General features: G+C 43.2%; 1 protein-coding gene across 1 annotated transcript in view; it reads left to right on the top strand.

The window, feature by feature from the left end:
• The first annotated feature begins 7,396 nt into the window (after positions 1-7,396).
• The window catches only part of Pla2r1 (phospholipase A2 receptor 1), a 124,774-nt gene continuing 113,968 nt past the window's right edge, over positions 7,397-18,202 (top strand). Inside the window, 1 exon segment of the mRNA XM_046462259.2 lies at positions 7,397-7,856. Within this exon segment, the coding sequence (XP_046318215.1) occupies positions 7,736-7,856 (121 nt within the window). The 5' untranslated portion in view covers positions 7,397-7,735.

Raw genomic sequence — 18,202 nt, 5'->3', positions numbered from 1 at the left:
TCCTTTGGCCTCTCCAGAGCATATGAAACTACTGAAGGTTCTCTCCTTGAAATACTCTTCCTCCAGTCTACAGAACAGTACATTCTGTCTGTAACTCCATCTTAGCCTGCTTTTCTAGCTGTCCTTCAAATGTTGTTTCCTGGGTTTCTTCTCTCTCAACACATACTGCCTAGGCAACTGGACCTACTTCCATGGTTTTAGTTATGAACCACAGGCAAGCCCAAGTCTATGTTCCCAGCCCGTTTCTTTTTTTTTTTTTCTTTTTTTTTAATGTTTACTGTTTTAGTTGTAACTGTACACAATATCTTTATTTTATTTATTTATTTTTATGTGGTGCTGAGGATTGAACCCAGGGCCTCGCATGTACTAGGCGAGCACTCTACCCCTGAGCCACAATCCCAGCCCCTCAAGCCTGTTTCTTACTTTGATACCCATAAATACAACTGTCCCTGGAAATCTCTACCTACATACCCCATAAGCCTCTCAACATATCCCAAACTGAAACCCTCCTTCTCATTCAGACCTGTTTCTCAGTGGGTGGAGTCACTAGGTTAGCCATGAAATGGGACATCATTCTTGACATCCTCTCTTACTCAAACACTAACTTGATGATCCTTTATTTTAAAGAAAATGCACTATGTGTTCACTCTTCTCCCTCTTTCCCTGCCTCCTTCCAAGTCCAGACAACTGCCATCTGTTTATCCAGAATCTTGCAGCAGCCTCCAAACCACAAGCAATGGCTCACTCCCATCTATGCTCCATACTATAACAAGAATGTTCTTTCTAAAATGTAGAATGTAAATGTGGTCACAATGAAACCCCTCAATGGCTTCCTGTTGGCTTTAGCATAAAGTTCTTAATATGATTTTGATCTGGCACCAGCTTTCCTCAGTGATCCTGGAATATCCCAATGCAATGTACAATCTCTCTCCTACAAAAGTGCCTCAAGCACCTTATGTGCACTCTTACCTCTATTTCTTCTGTCTGGGGCATTTGTACAGTCCCTGTTGGCTCAGCTAAGTCTCTCCTCCTACTAGCTTCCCATTCCCATTCCTAGGCAAACACTAATCTGTTTTCTGTTGTTATATGTTAGTTTACATTTTCCAGAATTTCACATAAATAGGATAATGAAGTTTCTTCTTTTCTTTGTCTAGCTTCTTTCACTCAGAATAATTATTTTGAAGTCTAACCATATTGTTGCATGCATCAGGAGTTCATTCCTTTTTATTCATTATATATATATATATATATATATATATATATATATATATATATATATATATACACACACACACACACACAATTATGCACCCATAAAGGGTGGTCAATGACAGATCACTGTTATGACGGTGGTCCCATAAGATATTGCCTAGTGATGTCGTAGCTATCTCAGTTGAAAATTACTCTGTGATGTCCACACAATGGCAAAATTGTCTAATGACATGGTTTTTCAGAATCTATCCCATTGTTAATTAAAGCATGATTGTGCCACTATTTATTCATTCATCTCTTGGTGGCATTTGGGTTGTTTCCAGCTTTTGACTATTAAAAATAAAGCTGCTACAAACATACATGTGCAAATTATATGTATGTATGCCTTATTTTTCTTAGGTGAATACCTAGGAATGGAGTGCCTAGATCAAGTGGTAGTTGTACTAAGTCAAATAGTGTTCCCCCAAAATGCATGTCCACCTAAGCCTCAGAATGTGACTTTATTTGGAAATAGTCTTTGCAGCTGTAATTAATGAAGATGAGGTCATACTAGATTAGGGTTGGACCCTAAATCCAACTGATGTCCTTATCAGAAGGTCATGACACAGAGAAACACAGGGAAGAAGGCCACATGACAATAGAGGCAGAGATTGTAGTGATGCAGCCCCAAGCCCAGTAATGCCAAAGACTGCCAGAAACCACCAGAAGCTAGGAGAGAGGTGTGGTCCAGATCTCCCCCAGTCCTTGCGAAGGAACCAAACCTCATTGCTGACTTCTGGCACTGGAAACTGTGAGAGAATCAATTCCTGTTGTTTGACACCATCTAGTTTATGGCACTTTGTTAGAGCATCCCTACGAAATTAATATAGGAGTTGTATGTTTGGGGAAGCTTTTAATTTATTTTTATTGCATGTATTTTAGGTGTATGACATGATGTTTGTACACAGATATACACAGTGAAATGATTGCCACAAATTAACATATTGTCATCTTCCATAGTGTGTGTATGGTAAGGACCTAAACCTACTTTCTTAGCAAATTTCCAATATATAACACGATATTAACTATCATCCTTATGCTGTACATTAGATGTCTAGATTTCATCCTACCCAATTCAATTTGTATCCTTTGACCTATTTCTCCCTATTTCTACCCCCTTTTCCTAGTAATCACCATTCTACTCTGTTTCTATTTGTTTAATTTTTTTTTAAGATTCCACATGTAAGTAAAATCATATAGTATTTTTCTTTTTGTGTCTGGCTTATTTATTTAGCATAATGTCTTCTAGGTTTATCCATGCTGTTGCAAATGGCCACATCTCCTCTGAGGCAGAATAAATAGTTCATTGTGTGTGCATGTGTGTATAAGTGTGTATGTGTGTGTACATGTGTGCATGTGTGTATATACACCACCATTTCTTTATCTGTTTATCCAATGAATGGACACTTAGGTTGTTTCCATATCTTGGCTATTATGAATAATGCTACAAGGAACATGGGAGCACAGATATCTCTGTGAGGTACTGATTTCATCCTTGGGGCAAATACTCAGAAGGACTGCTAAGTTATATGCTAGTTCTATTCTTAAATAACTGAAGATCCTCCATAAGAAGTTTCCTCCATAATGGTTTGCAGGAAGGCTATATCAATTTACATTCCTACAAATAGCATACAAGAGTTCTCTTTTCTCCACACCTTGCCAACACTTGTTAACCTTCTCTCTCTCTCTCTCTCTCTCTCTCTCTCTCTCTCTCTCTCTCTCTCTCTCCATCCAACAGGTATAAAATGATATCTCATTGTGGTTTATTTTTATTTTAATTTTTACACACAAATGGAGCACAACTTTTCACTCTTGTGGTTTGTTTTTTCTTTTGTAGTGCTGGAAATCAGACTCAGATCAAACCACAGGCCTTCAGTGTGGTTTTTATTTGCTTTTCCCTCATGATTAGAGACACTAACAGGTATATGAAAAAGTAGTTATATGTTTTTTGTCCTTTTAACAAAGTGCCAAACTGTTTTCCAAAATGATTGCTCCACTTTATATTCCGAAGAGCAGCATATAAGAGTCCCAGTTTCTCCACAGCCTTACCAGTACTTAGTATGGTCAATCTTTTCAATTGTAGCCATTCAAGTAAGTGTAGAGTAGTATTTCATTATAATTTAAATCTGCATGTCCCTGATGACCAGTTACCTTGAAAATCATTTCGTGTGTTTATTTGCGTTCTGTGCATCTTCTAGAGTGAAATGTCTGTACAAATCATTTCCCCTTTTGTTATTTGGGTTGTTTATTTTCTTATTGTTGAGTTTGAAAGTTCTTTATATATTCTAGATACAAATTCTTTATCAGATGTATGATTTGCAAATATTTTTTCCCAGTCAATGGCTTTTCTTTTCATTCTTCTAACTAACTTTTGAAGGCAGCTAAGAAGGTGCCAGTGCCGATATTACTGTTTTCCTGAATGCCTTCTCAGAGCCTCAAGCCGTTCAAAGCACAGGTAGAGCTTCAAATACATCCTCACATCCTGACACATATGGTCCTCTACTACATTGCTTGTTCCTCCCGCTGGACTCCAACCTCTGTGAACACAGGCAAGGACTCATTTGACCCTGTTCTTTATGGTGTCTTTAGCATCAGCACAAAGATGGACAGCAGGTACTTGTGTTAGATATCCTTCATTTGCCTCTCCAGACTCCACTGCCTATAGCTTGCCACTCTGCTCTGTGCTCTGGGAAGTGACTTCTGTGGACTCAATGGGAAATAATCAGAGGACAGGAGAAGACAGATGGGGTGTTTGTTCTGTTGGCCTCCTCCCTACCAGCCTTCATGGGTAGTCCTGTCCTATTAGAAGTCCCCTGTCTCAACAGCACAACTCACGCTAGGCTTCTGTAATCCCTTCCTGCCCTCGTTCCTTCAGGCTGAGATATAGTAGTGATAGCTTCCAGCACTTGCCAGAGACTCAGTGATTCACTGTTCTTTCACTTTTCTCATATTTTTGTAAACAGTCCCTTGCGTAATCCTCCACTACAGACTAGTCTCGCTCCTTCTTGCTGAGACCCTGATTCCTAAATTCAAAACTGTTCATTTTGACCTTAACCACAAACCATGCCTTAAGTAAGTTTTAAATCCCTGCATTCCCTCCACTATTTTCATTCAACTCAATTCAGGCTTCTGATATTTTTCTCAAGTTTCAAATAACTCCAAACACTATGTTCCTTTCAACTTATTTACTGCCTTACTAGCTTCCCTCACTCATTCAGCAGAGACTCTTGGAGAGCTAAGGGCCAGGAATTGTGCTGATCCGGAGATTCAAAGAGAAGTAAAAGAGTCAGTTCCTCAAGCAATTCACATTCATGTGAGAGGGATAACTAAATAGCTAGCCCTAACTCAGGATAAATAGGGCAGTGGAAGATGGACAGAGACCTGCAAGCACAGAACCCTGAGAGTGTTCTCCTGGCTGGAAGCAGGAGATAAAATTGTCAGTGGCCCAGAGCTCCATCGTCTTGCTTCTGAGCTCTCCTTTGCTCCCATTCTCGCAACCCGACTCCCACCCCATACACTCACAGAAGTGAACATTAATAACAAGCTAGACTCTGTGCCAAACACCATGTATGCATTATCTCATTTAATACAGCAACACTGTATATTATTATCAAAAATTGGCAAGTATTATCCTCTCCATTTTACACAGGAGATGAAGGCCAAAGAAGAATAAGAAACATGCTGGTAAATAGCAGAGTAGCCTCTTTTAATAATTCCACTATAGGGCCTTATAAACTTGAAACATAACCCAAGGCTGGAATAAAGTAATGCTGTTTCATGGAGCCTAAAAAGCTCTCGACCACGAATTTCCACCCACCTTGAAGCTGCAGTGCTTCAGGAAGACATGAAAGATGGTAGCTGTTTTCTGAATCTTCTACTGTGGAATAGGAGATGCAGGGTCAGTGTGTGCAGGCCAGGAGGCTGTCCACACCTCTCTTCATTACACTAATTGCCCTGAAAATGAAATGTGACTTGTTTCCCTTTCCTTAGCCTACTCAAAGTTAAAACTCTGCTACTTCAGAATAGTAGCTGCCATGGGTCAGGGAAGTCTTTCCCCCACCCCTTGTTATGCCGAGGATAAAACTGAAGTCCACAGCAAGTGAACAACATACCCGGGGTCCCTCAGCCAGTGGAAGGTAGCCCAATGTCCCAGTGATTGGCCTTATTTTCCAGGATGTCCCAGGGGCTGCCCTTTGTTCCAGCCAGGCATGCCTCCTCCTGCCTCCATACAAGCATTTCTCATTCTAACCTGTATGATTTTTCTCATAATTTCTTCCTATCCCAGGCAGCCTCTTCCTCCAATGTCCACCACCCTATCTGCACATATTTGACCTTCTATGCCCACTTGAGTTCCCCCTGGTCTCTCTCCTTTATTCTCATTGTCTTGCCCCTCATCAGAGATTGATATCAATGTCACACTCTGTTACCTCATTATGCCACCCACTGTGATAGATGCCAGCCAGTTCAAGTAGGGCTGAATCTCCCACTTTGGGACTGTTCCCATAGCAATGTAGTCTTGAGGCCGTAGGGGAGATGGACATAGCTTGTGATTGACATCTATATGGTCTGGTATGCTAAAAACATTCCTTTTCTGCATGTCTTCAGGCAGGGTGGCTGATTTCTACATATAATTACGTGCTAAAGACTGAGCACACACATTGGAATTTTCTTTTAACCCACCTCTGACTCTAACTTTCTGTATATGAGGCTTTCTCCAGTGGTCCCAGTCCCCTCACCCCTCAAACTACCTGGACGTAACCTAACTGGGCCTCTCCTTTTGCCATGCCATGTACCTGATGCCTCCAGTCCCAGTGCTTCTCAAGTCACACAATGCTGCAAAAATATGCTGGGGAAAACAATGCTAGCACCTCCTTAACCAACAGGAATCATGAGTCTATGGGTAAATGTTATCCCTTTTGTCCTCAGCTCTGAGGGTCTCTGAGGTTCCTATAGGAATGAGCCAAGATCTTCCCTATTTCACTGTGACCTTCAATCTTGCTCCCTGCTAGGCATTTTCTCTAGGGCTGACCTTTTCATGCCACATTTACTAAGACTAGGTAACCACATCCTAAACATCAGCTGTGACAGGTCCTCTGAGATCCCACCATCATTTTTTTTTAAGTCCCCTTTTGCTTTCTTCCCTCCTCTTATATTTTTTTTTTATTGTTGGCTGTTCAAAACATTACATAGTTCTTGATATATCATATTTCACAATTTGATTCAAGTGGGTTATGAGCTCCCATTTTTACCCCATATACAGATTGCAGAATCACATCAGTTACACATCCATTGATTTACATATTGCCATACTAGTGTCTGTTGTATTCTGCTGCCTTTCCTATCCTCTACTATCCCCCCTCCCCTCCCCTCCCCTCCCCTCCCCTCTTCTCTCTCTGCTCCCTCTACTGACATTCCTTTGTCCCCCTTATATTATTTTTCCCCTTCCCCTCACTTCCTCTTGTATGTACTTTTGTATAACTCTGAGGGTCTCCTTCCATTTCCATGCATTTTCCCTTCTCTCTCCCTTTCCCTCCCACCTCTCATCCCTGTTTACTGTCAAGGTCCTGTTTGGGATAGATGTTATTTTAGTTTGTTCCCACGAGTATTAAGTACTTCCAGTGTTCTGGTTCTCTGAAAGGTTGCAGTTTGGACTATATTCGGGGTCATCCTACTCACTAGTAGTTTAGGGAGTAACTTTTGCTGGTTTGGGGAATAAATCATAGCAAATCACTTAACCTTTCTGGGCAAGGTTTCTGAGTTATAGGGTGACATATTTTTCTGGATAATATGGGGGATCAAAGGAGATGGAAGTAGAGGCTCTTTTAAAACTGAAAGAAGGTCAACAAATGAAATACCTTTAGTTTACTCTGAAGCGTGAAGGATAGAGACCAGCACGGGCCCCCAGGGGTCTCCAGTGCTCCACATTCAGAGCCTCCCAAAGCGCCTGCGTTCCGGGAGCAGCTTGGAGCAGCACACAGGCTGCCAAACCCTCAGTGTTTACCCGAACCCTAGGCTTCCCAAACCCACATGTCAGACTTCCTGTTCCCAGAGATTCTCAGTTCTCTCTCTCTCACGTCCTTTTGGGCCTCCCGGCAAAACCAGAATGCTGCTAGGAACCCTAGGAGCACTTGCACCCAGCAGCCTCACCCCTCCTCTCTCCCCACCCCAAAGGCAGGAATTTCTGGGATGGGCAGATGGTCCACTCCCTCTTCCTCCTCCTTCCCCGAGCCCGAGTGGGTAGGGCGGGGAAAACTCCACGACTTTCCTCCCGTCTCCCAGCCCAGAGCCCTAAGTGCCTGCACACCGCGGCGACAAGGGGTGGTAGAGTGGGTCTCCCCGAGGGGCAGGGGTGGCGAGGCCCGCAGAAGAGTGGAGCGCGGAGGAGGCTGCAGTCCCGCCTCCCACGCCGCAGGCGGGGTGCCGCCGGGGAGCTCCGGCCCCAGCAGGAGCCACGAACAGCGCTCAGTGAGTCCAGTGGTTAGCGATGCTGTCGCAGCTGCCACTGCTGCTGCCCTTGCTACTGCTGCCGCTGCTGAGGGCGCCGCGGGCCTGCGCCGAGGGCTTGCCGGCGGCGCTCCCCCGGGAGCGGGTCCTCGAGTGGCAGGGTGAGTGTCCCCAGGGCCAGGGAAGCAGATGGACTCTCAGGAGCAGGGCATGGTCGAGGGAGAAAAAGAGGGGCAATGCTGTGGGCGGGCGGGGGCAGCTGGTTTGTGTGGTGGCTGCGTGGCTGCAGTTCCAATGCCCTGAAATCCGGGCAGTCCCCTTGCTGACACAGCCAGGGGTGCACCTGGCTCCCAGGGCCGCGCATCCTGAAATCCTTTGACTCAGCTCTGAGGGGGTCTCAGGCTTTCAGACCAGGCTGAGATAGGAGGGTATGAAAAGTTTCAAAACATAAACTTTTTGTCCCCTCCCAAAGCGAGCTCCTCTCCTAGCCTCCTAGCCAGAGTGGCCCCAAACAGGCATTTCAGTTCTGCCCTTTGATGGGGGGGGGGGGGGCACTTCATCTTTACTAACTCTTCTCAGACCAGGTAGGGGAGAGGAGCTCTGTGATCCAGATGAATTATACGAGCTAGCACAAGTTTATTCTTTGCTTCTTAGTTTCTCTCAGTAGAATAATAGGGTCTGTGATATCCATGAACCACTGAAGAATAAGTTACCCCAAAACATTCACATGCACACACGGATCAATTCAGCAAACATTTATTGAGCACGTGCTACCGGTAAGACTAAATAAGGAACGTGTAAGGAGAACTGAAGAAAGGTTTCTGACCTGCCCCTGCAGAAATGGGCCGTCTCTAAGGTGGAGAAAGCCACATCCCAGAGCAAAAGTCTGAGCCTCATCTTCTCTGCCTTTGTGTAAAACAAGGTGTGATAAATGTCTGCATTTTTCTTTTTGCTTTGTCAATATATTTTGTATATAGTTTTTGAGATATTCTTTCATGTACTAAAATATCAAGACAAGTTGAACAACACCACTCATTCAAAAGTGGCCAAAGGTTAGAAATACTCTTACCTTCTTGGTTAGTTCAGTAAACACTGCTCCTGTGCATGCATATAAGACCCCATAGATGTAGTCCAACCCCATGAAGAGTCTGCCATGCAGTGATTTTGTCTTTTTATTTTGAAATGTGGGATTTGCCTGAGCACTCTGTGGAAAGACAGAGCTCACATGACAAAAATTGGAACTGGGCCACACAGAGAGCAGGTGCTGATGATCCTCTGAGCCAGAGTTAGCACGATGGGCTAATCCTTTCTATATATGGCAGACCCAATTCCTGGCCTGAGATAGTTACAGAGTGCCTTCTCTTTAATAGTCAAGGGCACTCTGAAATCAGTACTCTCCGCTACCTTCAGTACCTTGCAAGTGCAGTTTGCAAATCTGAAGGAGCTCCATGTAGTCAACATAGAGATTCTTCAGATATGAAAATGCTACTACTGGTGTCCCAAAGAGCAAAGAGTGTGTAGTAATTGTCACCCAGACTGACCTCCCAGACTCCAGTCACCTGCATCAGTGGGATTTCAAGTGTAATCTAGACAGGTTTAAAATCAAAATTTTATCTATATAAAGAGAGAAAAGTAAAGTCTTAGTATTGGAAAGGAAGTGAAACATTGTCCACTCCAACTGTACATTCTTTAGATGCAGAAGCTGAGGGTACGGCTACCGTGTAGTTAGCCATGTTTGGGGTGCCTCAGTTTACCATTGTGTTCACTATACCACACCAATTCACCTTTAGCCATGATTAACATCCAAGAGCAACTGGGAGAAAAAATTCACTCATTTTTGTTTCATACCCTCTAATAATGGATATATACTAACTTACATCAGATTATACATATAGTATTTTTCATCTGAATTATTTAATATAAATTTGTTGATTGATCAGGTATGTATTATAAGTATACCAGCCTTGGGAGACATGATAAGATTTCATTGTGCTGACTTTTCAATCATTCATCAATAATTTTGTATTCAAAAATCAATAGTTAGAATGTCAAGTAGTAGTCAAGTTCATGCATTTCAGTCAGAGTCAGACTCTGAATTCAACCCCACTGTGCCATTTACCAGCTGTGTGACTTTGAGTAAGTTACTTAGGTTCTCTATGCCTTAGTTTCCTCTTTTGTAAAAACAGAACTAATAATAATGTTTACCCAAGTGTTGTCCTTTTGTTGCACTGTCACTGAGGCTTCTCCTTCCTCTGGCCAGTCCAGACCATTCTGATAAGTTGACAACCCTGTACCAATTATTCACTGTTCTGAATACATGTATAGCACTGTACTTGGTAGGTCTGGAGCCTGTCTCCTACCTCTAGTTGGCTATACTAAGAGGCCATATTGTGTTTGTTTCTCTTTACCCAGAATCCGGTCCATTCTTCTAACAAATGCTAAAACTTGATAAGCAGAATGAAGAAGGGTCCAAGCATCCTAGTGAAACGTGGGCATAGTCATTGCTACAGGAAATTACCTGAACACAAGAAAAATGCTTTGAAGCCATGTTGGGGGTTGAATATCATAAATGTGAACTGACCCCAACCAAGACAGTAGGACAGTTTCCTCCAGCAGTGCTCAGCTTGCTGGTGGCAGGAGTGTGAGAAACCCCAGGCTCTATCAGACCTGGGGACAAGCAGAGTAGGCTCTTCTGAACAACCAGTGAGGAAGGGGAGTAAGGATGTGGATGAACGTGAGGTCCAGGTGCTTGGGCATGTGGTGCTACGTAAAGAGAGAAAGTGAAGTGGTAGGGATGGCAATTCTTGACATCTCTGCCAGTGGGAGGAGAGAGGAGTAGCTGGAGACTTTGACTGTTCCCTTGCTATCTGTCAAACACTATGTGCTTTTGCTGTCTTGGTTTGGCTTCATTACTCATTGGAATGCAGGTAGTTTATTTGGGGGGTGATTCTAGAAAGTACGGTAAGGAGTGAGGAAGGGAGGCAGGAAAGGGAAGCCTCTATAGGCAACTGGGGCTCAATTTCATAAAAGACCCTCTGGAGCCCTGTGTGGATCTCCGTGGCCTCCTGAGGGGCCAGAAGCTGGGGTGTTTGCTCCCAAACTCCCCATCTCATTGAATGAGGGTCACTCCTGGCACCTAAGCCCCCTGAGTTTCTAGCCTTCCTGTAACACTCTCAGACAAAGTCACAAAGTGAGCTAGGGTACATGGAACTGCCAGTAGGAGAGTGAGCTCCAGGGTAGGGGTGTGAGTCCTGAACCAACAGAACCTTCTGTGCTCCCCCATGTTGGGGAGATCAAATCATGTGTAGGATATGACACTGTCCCCCAAGAAGCTGAGAGTCCAGAGACAGAAGCAGAAACACAAACAGTTGCAAAACAGAGCCGTAGGTGTTATAACAGCAATAAGCAAAGCCCAGAAGGGATGCAGAGGAGGGCCTGGCCTGGGAGCTGGACACTCACAAAGGGGCATTTGTTTTCCTAAAGGCTAAGTAAATAGTTGCCATATGGGAAGAAGTGAGAGAGAGCATTCCTGGTAAAGCATATTTTATGTGAAAAAAAAAAGAATCATGTATTAGCAACAATGAAGTTCAGTGAGCCGAAAGATCCTATCTGAGCTCTTTTAGGTGCAAGGGGAAAAGTCCACTGAAAGTCACTGGGGTTGTAAGGGTCCCAGGATCTCAAGAAGAACCAGGAATAGGTTCTCCTATGTACCCAGGCCTCCTGGAACCTGGGTATTGGCCACTGGAATGAAGCAGCTACCTCCTGTTGCTCTCTCAGGGCTACATGGTGGCTCCTGCTGGTTCTTTCTGTTGTCTGGATTCTTCTGCTTCTACTTTCAGGACCTCTCATGTGTAGCTCCCACCGCTTCCTGGGAAGAGTCCCTTGACTTCCTAGGAGGAGCTGGTCACACTGTTCCCAGCATGCTGGCCCATCCCTGTGCTCTACCACTGAATTAAAGGCTTTCCCATGGCTAATTGGCCATGGTAGGGATGTCAGCTGCACACAGGGGTGCTGCCTCATCAGGGGCTGTGGATGGCGTAGATCCTCAGAGCAGAGTCAAAATCAGGACAAGAAGCTGTGATATGTCTATATTTGGAAGCCTGAGAGAAATAAGGAAGTGAGAAGTTGAGTTGGTGGCATTCGTTCTAAACAAAGTCTGGGTGAGTGGATGGGGTACAGCAGAGAAGGGCCTCATGCATTTGGACAAAGGGGAACTAGATCACACTTTTAGGTTTAAGTCAGTTTGGGTTCTGAAGAGGGTAATCATGGAGGGCAACAAGAGATCACCTAAAAAGTTAAAATTGAGCTGAGTCAATTCTAGTAGGAATGGCAAAGAGTCGGAAGTTTGGATTCAAGAAATAAGGGTTAACTGGGCGCAGTGGCCCATACCTCTAACCCAGCAGCACAGGAGGCTGAGACAGGAGTGTCACAAGTTCAAAGCCAGCCTCAGCAAAAGTGAGGCGCTAAGCAACTCAGTGAGACCCTGTCCCTAAATAAAATACAAAATAGGGCTGGGAATGTGACTTAGTGGCTGAGTGCCCCTGAATTCAATCCCTGGGCCCCCAAAAAAGAAAGAAAGAAGTTTTAAAAATAAAAAATTTCTTTATTAAGAAGTTACAGAATAGGAAGAGTACTGGTAATTCAATGGAAATTCCAGATTTTGGAGATGAACCCATTCTGGGTAGTGACCAGATGCAAGATGTGGTCATAGAAGTGGTCACTAAAGTGGAGAAAGAAGGTCCTCACAGCAGAGAAGTTCAAGGAACCAAACATCCAGAGCAGTATTAAATCTGGAGCTCCAGAGTTCAGAACTCTCTCTTTGGTAAACCTCAATAAGAAATATATTCTGCACCACGCACAATGGCACACGCTTATAATCCCAGCAACTTGTGATGCTAAGGCCTGAGGATAGGCAACTTAGTGAGGCTGTGAGACCCTGTTTCAAAATAAAGAATAAAAGGGGCTGAGTGATGTAGCTCAGTGGTAAAGTGTTCCATACCCCCCCAAAGCAGTATATTTTACATGAGAACCTGAAAAATATATATACACATATATGTTACATCAGAACCTACAATACACACACACACACACACACACACACATATGTATCTGAAACAAAAATGTCCTTCAAAACAATATCCTTACCTACTGTGACATGCTGCCTCTCTCATACTCGATTCCATTTTGTTTTGCTGGTCATGACACAAGGCACTTGGCTAGAGTGCTGGGTCATCTGTAAAAAAGTTAAAAACTATAGGGTGGGAAGACAATAGAGAGCCTGCTGCTATCAAAGTCATACCAAATGTGGAGAAGAGTGGTTCAGGACAGTGGGGCCATGTGGCAAGAAAAGGAAGAGGAATTGGTGTGGGGGAGAGGTTTCTGAGAGGAGACAGCTCCTGGAGACAGCAGTGCCGAGTAGCTGTGGCCCTGCGAGTCCCCCAGAGCTTCTATTTCTAACACAAAGGTTAAAATGCCTCTCTTCTTTGCTCCTAATATTTTCTGACACTTGGGGAGTGGTTACTCTGTGTTGTTTTACATACATCCACATATTGTAGCCTCATAACAACAAGGTAGGTAGTATTAACACCTCCCCTTTTACAGATGAAGCAAAGTTAAGTAACTTTGGAAAATTCTGTGGGCATACCTAACCCTTCTTCATTTGTAAATCAATAGGTCCTCAATCTTTCAGGCACTCACTAGTTCAGAGAACCCCTGGCCATAACTATGTGACCCCATGACATAGTTAACTCTGTACCCTGCTGCAAGACAGGAGCATATAATTTGAACTTGCTGCAAGAGGAACAGGAGGTCAGCTACTTGCTCTCTATAACTCCTCCCTTTCCAACCCACTAGTTCTACATGTGGGAGTGAATATTTTCATAAAGCAGAAATGTGCAGAGCTATTGATTTATTTATTGTTCTAGGCAATTCCCATGTCCCTAGGCAATGAGCCATTCCCTTAATCTGGAGATTTGGAATTTAAGTAAAAGCATGATCAGAGAGTGGCTTAGCTGCCCTTCCTGGTGTGAATCACTCCAGCCATCTGGACATGGTTTCTGCTGTCTCTGTCTGTCATCTCTCAGCATCTCCCCACTTCAGGTTTTTTTTTTTTTTTTTTAATCCCACCTTCTCTGACAGGCTTCTTTCCTCATGAACCTTTGCACATCAGAATAGATTTCCAGCTTTCCTGGTCCTTTTTATTCTTTCTCATTAATGTTCTGAAGTCTTTTCCCATTGGTGGTTGTCAAAGTAACTGACACCACACAGTGCACATTCCAGCCAATGACCAGAAAGGTTGAGCTGCAGGGGTAGCCTAGGTGTCCCCTCCGCTCCTCTTCCTTGACTAACAATCTGCTTATTTATCTCAGGTTTTCTGAAGTAACCGTGCCTTTATGTTACCTCTTCTGAATTCATCCCCATGTGGCAAACCCTCATATCATCTATCAAAGTAAGATATTTAAGGGATTTATAGACACTTCCCTCCATTTGCTTTCAGAAATTATCCTTGAAAGCTTTTTAGGAGATACTCCAATACACAGCTAGGAACATAAATTTTATAGCTTGAATTGATCAAAATGAAAAGAAATATTATTGTTTATAAAATTACAAAAGAACACCTTATAAATATTGTCTTAAGACATTTAGGGGGAAATATTTTATAAACCCATCAAAAAAGTTGAGGATTATGATTAGGATTTGTATATCGTGGGTTCTATGATACAGAGCAAAAAAAAAAAAACAAGAGGTCTCTGCTTTTATGAGTGACCCCATGGCTTTTCAATTTATGATACTTTCCAGACTACTATAGTTCCAAAGAAATGTGTTTAGAAAGTTCTACTATTTCTTATTTTCTGCCTTCTACTCTTGAGAAATTTTCAATGATGAAACTGTAAACAGGAAATTCAAAGTGATTCTTTAATTGTAAACATTTTCTTATTTTGCTGCTCTTTGGTACCATCCATGTTCAAAGTCACAGCTTGCTTTTACTGTTATTACCACTGAAGAACTGAAGCCACCTTTATCAAGATGCCATGACACCAGCTAGGTGCAGTTATGCAAGCCTATAATCCCAGTGGTTCAGGAGGTCAAAGCAGGAAGATTGCAAGTTCAAAGCCAGGTTAGCAACTTAGTAAGGCCCTAAGCAACTTAGCCAAGACCCTGTCTCAAAATAAAATATTAAAAGGGCTGGGGATGTGGCTCAGCAATGAAGTGTCCCAGGGTTTAATCCCCAGTACACACACACATATATACCAAAAAAAAAAAAAAATTATGTCACCAGCACTTATAAGAGCCTCATTTGTAGATGAAGAAACCAAGCCAGATAGTCTTCTAGCTTCAAATAGATCTACCCTAAGAGAAGGGCTCTGTAATTCGTCAAAGTTTTTTGTTTGTTTGTTTGTTTGTTTTTTATTTTACACAGTGCTAATCATGTTCAGATAAGAACAGGGAGGGCTTCATGGACATGTACCAGCATAGTTACTCAGGGCTTAGGGTTTGGTGCTCTGTAGTTTGGGCTCTTGGTTTTTTAACTCTTATCTCTGAACTTGTGTGCCTTATGTGAATCTAACAGAATAATGACACTCAAGCCAGAGGCTTGAGTAAAACCACCTGGTAAATCCTTCCCAGGGTAGCTTCTCAGTTGCCATTCCTGCTCCACAGTCACTGCTGCCTTCCACCCCGGAGGGCAACAACATTGCCAAGAGGTTTGGGGGCAGAGGCCTGGGGCCTGGGATTGGACACCCTGTGGCATCTCAGGGCAGGCTGCTGCATGCCCTGAGCTGGCAGCTCCACTTCATGTTTTGTGAGGACTGAGTGGGAGTCCATGACCTCTGTCCCATCCAGGTACTGAGTGTGTGCCGTCCTCGGTATTCACAGAAGTTGCAATCCCTTGTGGGCCCATGGGAAGGAGAAATTGATTTGACTTCCCCATGTCCATCCAGTGCCACGCATTTTCAATTTATCCTGGACCCTGCAAATCGTGTAGGCAGTCCAAATAAGAGGGATGGAACCCCCAAACATGATTTTGGAATGAGACCTTGTTTGCAGATAGGGTCTTTATAGAGGTAAACAAGTTAAAATGGGGTGATTGGAGTGTCCTAGTTCATATGAATGGCATCCTCATCAGAAGGGGAAACTTGGACAGAGAAACATGCATAGAAAGTAAATTCTGTTAAGAGACAGGAAGAAGAGAGCCAAGGAGAGAGGCCTGGAGCAGCTCCCCCGCTCCTCCCCTCGGCCCTCAGAGGGAACCAAGGTTGCCACTCCTTCATCTTACCAATCCAGCCTCCAGAACAGGGAGAAAATTAATTTGTCATTGAAGCCACGCAGTTCATGGTCCTTTCTTAGGGCAACCCTAGCACCAGAGATTATAATATGTCTACCACTGAAAGTTTTTTTTTTTTTTTTGCTGTTTTGTTTTAATTCCTACCTAGAAATTAAGTGAATATATAGATATTTTAAATAAGTATATTCTCAAAGCAATTAAGACAGATAGCTCAGTGTAAACGCTTTTGCCTTCAATAATGTTGTATTATTTCCAGACCTGCTTTGGTTGATGGTGGAGCTGTTTTCTGTTTTTGTTTGCTTTGGTGACCTAGTCTCTGCATCATTTCCCCCAGGGCTTTAACATGCAGGCGTCTGTGAGATGTTGAACAATGTCTGTCTTCTTGTGCTTGCCATAACTCGGAGACTCCCTGGTGACTGAGATGATACATTTTCAACACTGTCTATAGGATGATAACAAAGCCACCGTGAATAATGGTTTTTATATCAGCAATGTCTATTGGGTACCTTCCAGTTAAATAAGGCCAAGTGATGGGGGAATAGACCATAAGCTAAAAGGATGAAAAATGTTTTCAACTAGGTTTAAAATGCATTGCTAAGATAGCGAGTTGTAGCAAAGAGCCAGGGACAAAGAGAGGGAGATAGGATGGAATGCAAGCAGCAAGGACAGTGTGAAAGGGTTAACCCTTCCACAGGGGGCTGGTAACAGGCAATTTGAAGCCTCACAAAAGTGCAGCCCAGCGGAGCTGATTAAGCTGGGTTTCATTTTTCCCACATGTGAAAGAGTATTGTGTTCTTCCGTGGAACTTGGAGCAGTGATTTGGGGAGATTAGAGAGAAAGAGGAAGAGAACATGTAAAAAGATTTAGCAAGAGGGGTCCCAAGGGCCTGTGGAGCTGCTGATTATCCAGGTTCAGAAGCTGCAGGAGAATAAAGAAGTTTCAGAGTCAAGGACAATGCTAGGACAGGGAAAGAGAAGGATGTTCTGCAACAGGAGGAGGAGAGGTGGTTGTTTTGCTTTTGTTTTATTTCTGTTTTTGTTTGCTTGCTTGCATTTTGTAGTCCTGGGGATCAAACCCTACCACTGAGCTACATCCCAGCCCTTTTTTATTCTGACTCAAGGTTTTGCTAAGTTGCTAAGGCTGGCCTCCAACTTGCAATCCTCCTGCCTCAGCATCCTGATTCAAGGAGAAGATTTTTTAAGTACTTTTGTAACTTTTTAGTTAATTAATAAAATGCAGTTGACAGAAACTCAAAGACTTCAGATTATTAATAGACACACCAAAACTCAGAAGATTTGACCTAAAATGCACATTTCATGCAGAAAAGGGTCAGAAGGGCTGGAACATTTTTTGCTTAGTCCTGTGGATCTGTTCTTTCAAGAACCAGGCAGGTACCACTTCCTGTAGGCATGGGAAATTCCTCATTTACTGGATTGGAAAGTCACGTGAAGAACCCAGATTTTCCATATCACTCAGCAGTGAGCAGGACTTGATTCTGCAGCTTACAACATCCCTTCATTGTTCACTGAAGGGGATGTGACAAACCCAAATCTGTGACACTGGACAAGGGGGACACAGCTCCAGAAAAAGCTGACCACCTTCTGGTTACAGAGAGATGCCCTCCCCATTAACTTTTGGGCCCCATCCCTGCCAAAACAGAAATGCTCTAGGAACAGCAAGAAAACAGACCAACTCAAGAGACGCTGCAGGCAGGAAGTACGTGAGCCCAGCATGAGCTACATGGGCTGACGGAGTACAGGAGGTTGAGCCCAGAGGATTGGGCTAGGCGATTGAAATTGGATTGCAGCTTGTAAACTGTGGCTTCCTAATAGTTTGTCTTAAACATTGCACTTGACATGAACCATACACTTGAACTTTTTTCTTTCAGTTCTCTTAACATAGAGCAGCACAGAGGCCAACTGTATGTACGTAGTTGAATTCAGTGAACTCCATCGCGTTGAAATTTATTGAATAGCAGGAAGCCCTTTGCTTGCTTAAAATGCCACCATAAAAAAATAGTATTTCTTTAGGAATTTTATTTTATTGTTTCAATTTTTATTCACTTTTTTTTTTTTTGTTAAAAATGCAGACACTTCATGGAGGCCTAACAGTTCAAACCTCATCTTGTCACTTAATACTCCAAACCTTCAATCAGCCAGTACTAAGAGAATAGTTATCGTAAGTTGAAGACAGTATTGAAGGCAGGGAGAGGTATTGGAAGGG

Source organism: Marmota monax, unplaced genomic scaffold, assembly GCF_021218885.2.
Source record: "Marmota monax isolate L192 unplaced genomic scaffold, Marmota_monax_Labrador192_F-V1.1 WCK01_AAM20220418_F8-fsc00129, whole genome shotgun sequence".
NCBI lineage: Eukaryota > Metazoa > Chordata > Mammalia > Rodentia > Sciuridae > Marmota > Marmota monax.
The sequence above is the reverse complement of the archived record's forward strand: the minus strand, read 5'-3'. Positions and strand labels throughout refer to the sequence as shown.